The 11,319-nt window shown below is 42.2% G+C and overlaps 1 protein-coding gene across 1 annotated transcript; it reads left to right on the top strand.

Moving 5' to 3' along the window:
• The first annotated feature begins 220 nt into the window (after positions 1–220).
• On the top strand, positions 221–7,792 carry Ufm1 (ubiquitin fold modifier 1). Its single transcript, XM_028873356.2, has 6 exons — positions 221–326; positions 404–460; positions 3,194–3,251; positions 4,104–4,143; positions 4,953–4,985; positions 6,262–7,792. Coding segments are annotated over exons 1-6 (258 nt in total). The 5' UTR covers positions 221–324; the 3' UTR covers positions 6,330–7,792.
• The last annotated feature ends 3,527 nt before the right edge of the window (positions 7,793–11,319 follow it).

Raw genomic sequence — 11,319 nt, 5'->3', positions numbered from 1 at the left:
CTAACCAGCCAGTGGGGACCTAGAGGCTACTCTGTTTGACCTCCATTACATTGCCTGACTAAAAATTTGTTAATAAACAATCAAAAGTAGAAACATATTCTTTATCTATCATTTATACTTTATTATCATGGATATACACTCAGAACAAACTGTTGATTTTTGTCTAGGTGTCTTCTGAGGGCCTGTGTGTGACTGTGCGTTTTTCAGGCGAGCCGTGGACAGCCTCACCGGAGGGCGACGTGGGCCGCGAAGGCCCCCGCTGCCGGCCACCGAGGAAGCTGGGGCCGGCGACTAGGCGCGGTGTGTGTGCGCGGCGGCTCCATCATGTAAGTGTCCGTCCCTCCGCCGCGGCCCTGGCCCCGCTGCCGACCCGACCGTAACACCGTCTCGCTCTCTCCCGCAGGTCGAAGGTGTCCTTTAAAATCACGCTGACGTCGGACCCGCGGCTACCGTACAAAGTGTGAGTGACAGGCCGGGCTGCAGCCGGCGGGACCTGGCGGGACAGGAGCGTGCAGGGAGAGGGGGGCTGCATTTTTGCTGAGAAGCCAGCACCCCTCGGAATGCACTGGGCGGGCAGGTGCATCGGGAAGAACTTTGGACAAGGATGCAGCACGTTACTCCACCAGCCCCTTTTACTTGATTTAAAGGCCTTTAACCACTTGGACCAGCTGTTACCGGAAGTTAGGGAAGACTCCCTAAGTCTGGACTCCTTGACAGGTCCTGAACCTAACACCGCTAGCTTCAGGTTCTTTGTTTTGTAGTGAGTATGATTCAACAACTAGTTGTCTCAGTGATGAACCCCAAGTCACACACACTTGGATCTTAATTAAAAAAAAAAAAAGTGCTTAGCACGATTGGGGAATATGAGTGTGGGGCTGTGTATATACTTGTTGGGCCCTTTATGCTTGAGCAATTGAGTTGGTGGTTAACACAGGTTACCGATCTCAATTTTCTCATGATTTTTAAGTCTAGACCCCTTTGAGTAAGTACAGCTGGAAGGCCTATGCTAACTGGCAAATTTTCCGTAAGATTCTGTGCATGGTTTGTGTAGTGGCACCAAGCCTAGCTAACTGAGCTGATAGCAGCCGTCCTCGCTGTCTGTGCCTTCGCACCTGTGACTCATTCAGTTCTCGGCTTGTTGATCCCTTACCTTTGCATCTCTAAAATGGTCCCCCTACCCCTCCCTCATCGCTCCAGTAGTTGCTCCATCTCTAAACTGTTGTTTTTCAGGCACCCACATCCTCTCCCTCCAGATGATTTACTGCAGTATCTCTTTCACAATACTTCTTTGAATCATTTGTCCCTCTCCCATCCCCGGTGCCAGGCCCACTCATTTCTTACGAAGGTGGAAGTCTATGGTCTGCCCTTTTAGATCATGCTCTCGTAAGGATCCTTGAATCTCATGGCCACCTCTCTGTGATAAATTTTGCTTGGTGAAACACCAACTGCAAGTCCAGCCATTTCTGTTCTCTGTACTTGACTCTGTTCCTAGAGAAAATTACAATAGCATTGTCGAGTTTTATGAAAAAAAAAACTTATGACTGACATTCTCCTATGTTCCCAAGTTTGCTCGTTTTTCTATTTTCAGAAAGTATTTTTTGTTTTATTTCACTCATTTTTCTATTTTCAGAAAGTATTTTTGTTTTATTTCAAACTTTCCACAACTCCTTTCCTCCTTGATCAAAAGGAGCGGGAGCTCTCTCATTTTCGTGCAGTGCCCATAAACATCTCCCATACCTTTACCGAAAAGAACGTAGCTACTGCTATGAAATCCTCTCTACAGTTCACCTGTTTTGGTCTGCTCAGGATTGAGGCACGTTAAGTCAGAGCACCTTTCTCTGGTCTGTTTTTTCTCCCTCTGTACTCTCTTATGCTCAGCAGTGTGTCATTGTGCTCTGAAAAGAAGAATGAGGAGGAGGAGGGAAGGGTAAAGGACAGTCAGCTGGACAATGCCAGAATCAGCTGCTGGAGCGTGGGACCATTTCAGTTAATACATTGCAGCTGAATAACTTTGATTAACTATTCCAGGTTGTGTTTATTTAATGCACGTGTGGGTGTGTGTGCGCATTTGTAGTCTGCTGATGTTCTACATGAGTACTTGCAAAATGCTACTGAAATGTGTACTGTGAACCTCTCGTTCCTGATATATTAGAAGATTTTAAATGAGTGGCTGTCAGGACTGTTTGAATTTTCTTTTTATTCTGTGCCCCTCTATCCTCCAAATAGAAAATGAAAGAAAGGAAAAGAACGATACAAATTTTAATCATTGAATAACATTTGAAGGAAAAATGCCAGCACAGAAAAATCATTTGACAGTCAGTACTTTTATATTCAGAGATGGTGGAAGAGGGACCCAGGCTTAGACCTAAGAATATTCTCTGACAGTGGTTGATATTAAGACATTAATGGGATATGTGATGACAAATAGAAAAACTTAGAGAGAATGGTAGCTTTTTGGTTTTCTCTGCTTAAGAGGTGTCTGGTTTTTGTGCTTAATCAGTGCTTTTGGGTTTTTTTGTTTTGTTTTATTTTGTTTTTTCTTTTTGGAAACTTGGATGAGAGGCAGTAGACTGAGGACCAAGGAGAAGTTGACCTTGCTAATAGCTATCTCATCCTGGGCACACTGGCACAGCCTTTAATCCCAGTATTTGGAAGGCAGAGGCAAACAGAGCTCTCTGAGTTTGAGACCAGCTTGAGACGCTGCCTTTAAAAAAAAGAAAAAATAAATTATCGTATTATACGTCTGCCCATGTGCTACACTTACTTACATCGCCCTGAGTGGAGCCATGGCTCAGTGTTGGGCACTGGCGGCTTTTGCAGAGGACTCAGGTTCGATTCCTAGCACCTATGGGATGGCTCACATCTGACTGTAACTAGTTCCAGAGGATCCAGTGCCCTCATTTGGCCTCTGTGGGCACCTGTACATATATGTACATACATAAACCCAGGCACATGCACAAAATACAATGAACTTTAAACACACATAGATAAAAAGAAAGAGAGAAGGCAGAACTCTGTGCTTGTCCATTGTTGGCTTTCACACGGAGTGTTGGTTCCTTATCTGGACTCTTTCCGCACCAGTGCACATATTGCTGCCATGAAAACAGCCAACCTTAAAACTCCAAAGACAATTTCCCTCATTTACAATAAAATCAACGTTGAAGTTCTTTAACTTCATTTTTGTTTGTTGCAGTCTCAGTGTTCCTGAAAGTACGCCTTTCACAGCAGTGTTAAAGTTTGCAGCGGAAGAAGTAAGTGTGGGTTCCAGCAGTGTCCCTATGGATGCAGTCTGGTGTGGGTTCCAGCAGTGTCCCCATGGATGCAGTCTGGCTTGGTTCTGTTTTCTGTCTTGTGCGTATTTGCCTGCCCTGTGCCCCTCCCCACCCCATTTCCCTGTCATTATTGCTGGGCTCAGGCTATAGGAGTCACAAGTCCAGGTAAAGTTACTCTCTTCTCATTAGAAAACAGTGAGCTGAACAAATTGGCACATCTGTTTAATTCAGCAGATGAAAAGTGTGAGAATTGTATTGGTTGGTAGTGAATGTGCCAGAGATATGTAAGTTGTTTTTTGTTTTTTTTTTAAAGAGCTGACTTTATATCAACCTGTATGGGATGTACTTTCAGTAAAAATTAGTTGTTTTAAAAAGTGTTTTTTTAAAAAAACACATTGGCATATTTTGGTTTTAAGAGATTTTTCCACCTGCAGTTATCAGAATTGTTTAGAAAGCATCTCTGGGCACAGCACTTGGAAGTGTAGGTTGATCTTGGCCAGTTGGCACCAGAATGTGATTTGGGAGACTTCAGCTTTCTGTTTTGTGGTGGCATTGGTCAGCTGCATCACATAAACCAAATCTCTCTGTTCTCTTCTTGCCCTCCTGGTCCCCAGTACTGGGACTCAGTCCCTGGGCTGTGTGCATACCATCTAACCCAAGCTCTAACACTGCACTATATATTCAAGTAACTGCTTTTTTACTGTTGTTTCTTTCTCCAAAAGACTGTTGGATTTTAGAATTATAGAGTTGATAATAGAGCCTGCATCCTTATTCTGTCTTTATGGTTCCATGCAAATGGTATTGACTTGTTTTTTCTTTTCTTCCTTTTAGTTTAAAGTTCCTGCAGCAACAAGTGCGATTATTACTAATGGTAAGAATTCGCCTTAAACCATAAGTGCTAGAGACAGTGGGCCTTGAATCCCCAAAGCCCCTGTATGTGTTAACATAAACATTGCACTTATAGTAAACTCTGCATGGAGGCCACTGCATGTAATAACCTCTGCTTAGTTTCTTCTGCCTTAGGTGAGAGAAGCTTCACAGTGTCTCCTGTCCTCATCTCTTTCTCTAGATTATTACTGCAGGCAGCTTCCTTTCTGGCAAGGTTTATATATTCGTCAGGTTGTAGCAGAAAGTGCTTTAAGAGTGTAGAAAGTTAAACAGGAATCAGGAATGTGACTCCCCTATGCCTTATCTGTGCTAATAGGAAACTGGTTTACAGGCATGCAGTGTTTTTCAGTTTAGATATAGTCAGTTAAAAATCTGAATGCTTGGAGCACTGGTACACATTCCAGTGGAACTGGTCTTAGGAGATAAGAGTAAAGCAGTGAATGAGCTGTGAGCAGCACTTGTCCATCTGTGTAAATTACTGTGGGTGGGAAACGCCCATGCAGGTAGTTCTAATGTAGCAAAATAGGATTAAAAATACCATCGTGTATAGAATGTATGAGAAACATTGTCCTTAGGATGTTTTGTCTCATCCAACAGTGCTTATAAACACATGCCATGGGAGGTGTCCACAGATGGGTTGCTCATCGCAGAGATTGTTGGCTCTGTTCTGGGATTGAAGTTGCTCAGCCTTTGCCTGTGCCCATAGCAGCACTATTCTGGCAAATCTCTTGTTACTATTTAAATTGTTTTAGCTTTCAGAATAACTGACCTGATTTACAATTTATTTTCTAGATGGAATAGGAATAAATCCTGCACAGACTGCTGGTGAGTGTCTGCCTGTGTGTCCATTGAAGCTGAATATTTATTCATTTCAGTTAGATAGGATTTTACAGAAGACACAGCTGTGTAGAGCTTATGTGGCAGTCTATTGGTAATACAATGACAATTGGTTTCATTTATATATTAATTATTTCTGTGATTCTCACTACAAGTAAATGAAACCCTGATTAACAGTGGTTTAGAAATTAAAAGTATTTAGTTAATACTTTGATAACAAAGAAGTCTGAAGGTGAGATTGTGCTGCCAGGTTAGTGACTGATCCTCCTCTTAAAGTGATTGTGAGGTCATCAGTGAATTGCTTAAGGTCTGGGTCTTCCATGGCGCAGCCTTTCCACAGACTGACGTTCGAAAGGCTGAGCTCTCACTGACACTCCAACCGTGAACATAGCTTAGCATGGAACATTGACATCCTCGCCAGCAGGTAGGGCAAGTGTGTCTTGAACTTCAGTAAAGCACTCTTAAACTGTGAAAAAAGAGTCTGTATTTATTAAGATGTGTCCTTTGGCTGATATTCTAACTATAATGCTTTGAAGCTGTACTATTTAATATAATATAGTCTCATTCTTGAACAATACTTGGCTTTTAAACAATTGTATTTGGAAGATGTTGATTTATAAAAATTATGTTTGACCGCTTATGTCACTGGTGAACATCGCAAATCTAGAAAATGAGTGAATACACAGTTGGAGACTTTTGTTACCACAGTCAATGATCTTGAGTATATAGTTAAACTGAAGTGTTTGTTTATTGAGACTCCTGAGGCACTGTATTACATAAGTATCAAGTGATATGGGGGAAGATGGTTTTGTTACTTTTGCTTCTAGAAGTTTTTGTTAGCTTATATTCATTTGAATTCTTGCTTATTCTCACATGTTGCCCTTTATGTCACCTTTCAATTGAATCATGTGTGTCATGGAGCTTGATTATAATCTCACCAGGGGCTTGAACCCGAGTACCAGAGCATGTCAGTAGCCTCCTGACCTTGATGTACTGTTTTTTTGTCAGTGGCGCCATTGGTTGATGGTACTGCATTTGCTGGCATGACAGTGGCTGGTGTGTCTTCACATTTAGGCACTTGTTGATCTGTGGGGCTGGAGGAGGAATGGGCAGGGCTTTGGAAAGTAGGCACCAGCTCCGAGGGATGCAGGGCTTCCTCCCTCCCTCCTCCCTAATGCATCATCTCATGCTGTGTGCCTGTTGCTGGGATGCCAATATTGTCCCCTACAGACGCCTAACTCTGCATTTTTGTTTGTTTGTGTAGGAAATGTTTTTCTGAAGCATGGCTCAGAGCTGCGAATCATTCCTAGAGACCGAGTTGGAAGCTGCTAATGTCTGCTTCTTGGAATACCCAGCTTTTCAGAATAAATACTGGTATTTGTTGTTGCTGTACTATTGAAATCAGGCATTCACAATACAATGAAAGCACCAAGAATCAATGAAACAGGAAAAATGACTCTTGTCCCTTCTTGTTCGTTTTGTTCATGGGAAGAGAGAATGCCTTTGAGTGGAGGGTACCAACCACAGGTCACACAGTGGGTGACTGCTGCCTCACCAGAAGAAGAGGGTACTTCTGTGACCAATGGACTGTGCTTTAAAAAAACAAACAAAGCCAACAACCAAACCAGAGGATGAGTCTGATCAGCCCTTTCAGGAACATTTGGAAAATCAAAATTTACAGTATCAGATGTAGTTTCTGACTTGAGAATTTAAAGGATAATGATCGTAGAAGCATTCGGCTCAAGAGCATCTCACCTGCAGGCCCATGTTTAGATTTTCAAATTATTTTGGTTGTGATGAGTTGTACAAAACCGAAATTAAATCATGGGATTTAACCATTATGTGTATAAAGTTGCTATCTTACACAAATAGCTTTGACATAGTGATCTTGTGAAATCAAATGTGTCCTGGTGGAATTGACTACCGCAGAAGAAGCACCCTTAGCTAAATTATGCATTCCTTGATAATGTCTTAATACAGTGTTCAGACATAAGTCCTTACACCCTTCGTTTTGAGGATTCTGTAGCATCCAGGAAATATTGTTTCAGAGAAGATCTGACTTTTAGAACAAAGCTTAGAGAAGCAGCACCTATGCTGGTGGGGTATCCCTACTGATCAGGGAGCTTAAGGAAGCTGTTAGCATTAGTGATAAGTAGATAAGAAGCCAGGGCAGCCAAGATGGCCAGGCTCTTGCTGGAAGAGCAGAGGAAGTGATGAGGAACCGAAGGCTGGCAGTGTCACAGGAGACATCAGAGAAGCTGCAGTAGGGTTGGAGAAGTATGAAAGGGAGAAGAGTACCAGGCATAGCATCAGTGATGAGGAGCAGGAGGCTGGCGGTGTTGCAGGAGAAGTATGAAAGGGAGAAGAGTACCGGGCATAGCATCAGAAGGCACCTCCATATACATTTCAGAACACCCCCAGCCATCTACAGAAAGATGTCAGGGCCTGGGACCTGGGGAGGTGGCTCAGCCAGGCAAAGCTTTGTAAGCCAAAACCCATGTGAAAAGAGAGAACAACTCCACAGTCATCCTCTGACCGTACACGGACGCCCTGATGTGAGCCAATGCCCCCTCCCACAATGATGCATTCTTTTAAAGATCATCATTGCTCCTACAGAGGAAATCCATGTCTTTATCATCTTGCAGGATGAATTAAATGCTGACAGTGACTAAGTGAGAGCTGGCCTGTTCTTGATTTAGCGGGTGAGCTTTTTGGAGGTGAGCGTCTGTGTGTCACATGCTCCTTAGAGCTAGAGATACAGGTTCTCAATAAATACTTACTGAATTCATGAATAATGTCTTCAGGACCAATTTTTATCTTGTGTCTTGTGTATTCCCTATTACAGGCTCTTGGTTCACTCGGGGATATTTGTAAGAATATTAAGGGTCAGCATCTGAAGAGTTACGTTAGTAGATGGAAGAATTGTCCTTGTTCACAGGTTTTCAGAGTGCATGCTGGAGTTCTGAATTGTGTAGCAATATGGAGTTCTTGTCTGCTGGGATTTTATTTTTATAAAAGTCTCGTGCCTGGAGACCCTATTCCTTATAGCATTAAGCCTGTGCTAGCCAGAAATGTTTAAATACTTGGTACCTAATTTTTTGTTATTAAGTTTCTTCCATTCTGCCTTAATTCTGCATGCTTTCTATAATGTTTATACAGTCCTGCAGTCTAAAATGATTTACCTAACATATCTGTTCTTTGATTTGAAAATATAGTCTTCAAAATATTTTACTCAAAAACTACATGATTTGTTATTAAGTAAATGTGATCTGTAAGTTCTTTATGCAGAATGTTTTAGGTATTATATTTAAATGCCCATAATTAGTAGTGTAGGAAAATACATTTTGTTATGTTGTAAACCATGGCTATCATTACTTTACTGTCAGACTTAATAACCAGCAAACTATTGAGCCAGTTTATTAGTTGTAAGTCATTAAAAAAAAAGAAAAGGAAATTTCTAAATGTCAATCCATATACGGAAGAAGAACACTTCAGGAGGTCCCAGCTCTGGTAGTGAGCAGAGTAAACTAGGAAATTAGAAACCATCCTTCAGGTTCTGAGTCTAACTCATAAGCATGAGAACCTCTGTAAGGAGGTCTGATGGCTTCATATGCTGCTTGAGGATTAGCTCCAGGACAGCCTTTCCACCCTAGAGAGTAGAATTGCAAGCTATGGTCAAAGGACCCCGGAATCTTGGGTGGTCCTTTAAGCCACTTGACTCTGTAATAACCCAACAGTGCGAAGATGCTGACCGTTGTCCCTGCTGGGAAAACTGGCTTACAGTTCGTCAGTGGGCTTGTAGTGCCTTATGTCTTAGCTGTAGATTTTATTTGAAAAAGAAGTCAATTGAAAAGATTTCAAGGGGGTTGGCTCAGCCAAAACAGGTGCTTGCTTATAATAACCCGAGTTCATCCCTGAGACCTTCATGGTAGAAGGAAAGAACTGACCTCCACATCCAGGCTGTGACACATGGACATTTATATGCACTCAAATGTAAAACATTTTAAATTGCCATTATGTCTTTGCCCAAGAGGCTCCAAACATTTGTAAATTGGAAGCATTGATATACTATAAAAGAGCAATTCTAGGTTATTACTGTTCCCAAGGCTATTTACAAAGCTAGGTAAAATTATGTGCATAGTTGGTTTATCATTAAAATGTGTTTAACTAGGGCTGGACAGATGCTCAGTGGTTAAAAGCACCTACTGCTCTTGCAGAGGATCAAGGTTTTGTTCCCCACAGTGTCTCAACCATCTGTAACTCCAGTTCCATGGGATTCAGTGTCCTCTTCTGGCCTCTGTGGACACCGCAAACAACACTTCTGTACATCTAGAAAAAAAATGATAAAAGTCTGTTGAACTTCAATTGTGAAGACTAGTTTAATGTATGACTTGTTGAAACAGTGCTCAGTGAGTCCCACCTCCTGGAAGGACTGGGAAGATTACACCTTGAGCCAGGCTTTGTCTGGGATTCCATATAACTTTTGAGAAAATTTCAGAATCCATTTTCTGCAAAATACTCATTTGTGTTGAGTTACACATTTTCAAAGACAAACATAACTTCCATGGCATGCTGAAAATGTATAGTAATGAGTGTCATACTTTGAATAGATGCTGTAGTAATGATGGAAAAACTACAGAGTCCAGACACTTATGGCACACTTGTGCAATCCCAGCAGTAGGGCTGCAAGATCAAGGGCAGCCTGGGCTGCACAGCAGGACGGCCTCAGGACACAAATACACACACAGACAGCCATGGTGACTGGCATGTGGTTTTACTAGCCCAAGCTGTCCATCAGAATTACAGTCTGTATGAGAGGCCTTCCTGCCATCACAGGCCTTTCTGGACTGTTCTTTGTCCATAGGCACCGGTTCCTGCTGTCTTCATGGTTTACTTCTGTAGCTGTACCACACTTCAGAGGCTGTTTAGTCATGTGGTGTGCCATGTTCTTAGGCTTGTTGCCTTTACTTCCCCATCTGTGACACCAGGAAACCTATGGCTAGAGAAGCTCTCAGCCTTATTTCTCTGCTTCCCAGCCAAATTAGGATTTAGCCACTGCATCTTCTTTTTTGCTATAGCAATTATTAAGCACAGAATTATTTGTCCCAAACTATAAATTTTATAAGTCCAATATCATGGTTTGAATAAGAATGGCCCCCATAGGCTCCTGAGTTTGAATGATTAGTCACCAGGGAGTGGTGAAATTTAAGGATGAGGTATGGCCTTTGGAAGGAAATGTGGCACTAGAGTTAGGCTTTGGGATTTCTAAAGCTCATGGCAGTCTCAGTCTCTCTCGCTCACTCACATTCTCTCACTTGTCACTCTCTTGCCTGTGGATCGTGAGGTAGTTCTCAGCTACTTCTCCAGCACTCTGCCTCCTGCCCACCACCCTGCTCTCTACCGTGATGATAATGGACTAAACCTCTGAACCTGTAAGCAGGCCCTAATTTTGCTTGGTCACGGTGTCTCTTCACAGCAGTAGAACAGTAACCAAGACAAATATGGCCAAAAATGGGCTTCAAAACTAACTTGCCAATAATAAATACTTAGTAAAGCAAAGAAAGGAGTGAGAACTTTGAAAATTGCAATTCTTTGGGCTTCATCCTCAGTATTTGATTATCATGTCCATATCCCCCAGTTTGGTACAGCAGGAATTAACTATCTCAGAAATAAACAGCCGAATTGGGAAGTGCCAGATGTCTCAAAGAGAATGCCTAGCAAATGAACAACAGTATTAGCTACAAACTGGATGTTCAATACTGGACACAATGAGTATTAAAATACAGTTAAGGCCTGTTTCCTCTTCTTGTGCTTCCTAAGATGTATACATTTCCAAAACATCAAAACTATGCTGTGAGGTGTCAGTGAATGTCTGTGCTTGGCCTCAGCTGACTCACAGTCTTGGTGTGTATTTCTTCACTTTGCTGTCGAGGAAGCTGAGACTCCTCCAGCTCATGTGGCCGAGGTGACAGGGAGATTGACAAGGTCTATACAACCAGCTCTGTACTATGAATTGTGCCTACCTTTCCCCCTTAGAATTAAAATATTTCTGCAGAACAATATAGCACATCCAGAATGGGTTCATAAACGGTTATCAACCATTTCTGTGGTCACACTTGGCTTGGAAATGTTGCCGTTTGCAATCTCACTCCCCTCCAGTGAGAATAGTCATTTATATAACATTCATCATTTGAAAAGGTTTGTGGCTCTATTGTCTGATTTTTTTTTTCTTTTTTTGCATAGAGTTGTGATTTTGTTGCCGGATGCAAAATACCAGCCAAGGTTGGCAGACAAATGGAGAGCCAGTTTTGGACATAAATCT

Source organism: Peromyscus leucopus, chromosome 6, assembly GCF_004664715.2.
Source record: "Peromyscus leucopus breed LL Stock chromosome 6, UCI_PerLeu_2.1, whole genome shotgun sequence".
NCBI lineage: Eukaryota > Metazoa > Chordata > Mammalia > Rodentia > Cricetidae > Peromyscus > Peromyscus leucopus.
Note: the sequence above shows the minus strand (reverse complement) of the source record. Positions and strands in the feature narration are given on the sequence as shown.

What these genes read in the sequence shown, in the direction of transcription:
- Ufm1 (XM_028873356.2), top strand. An exon ending in CCGCGGCTACCGTACAAAGT is followed by an intron (nt 461 to 3,193) that starts GTGAGTGACAGG and finishes TGTTTGTTGCAG; the next exon opens with TCTCAGTGTTCCTGAAAGTA. An exon ending in TAAAGTTTGCAGCGGAAGAA is followed by an intron (nt 3,252 to 4,103) that starts GTAAGTGTGGGT and finishes TCTTCCTTTTAG; the next exon opens with TTTAAAGTTCCTGCAGCAAC.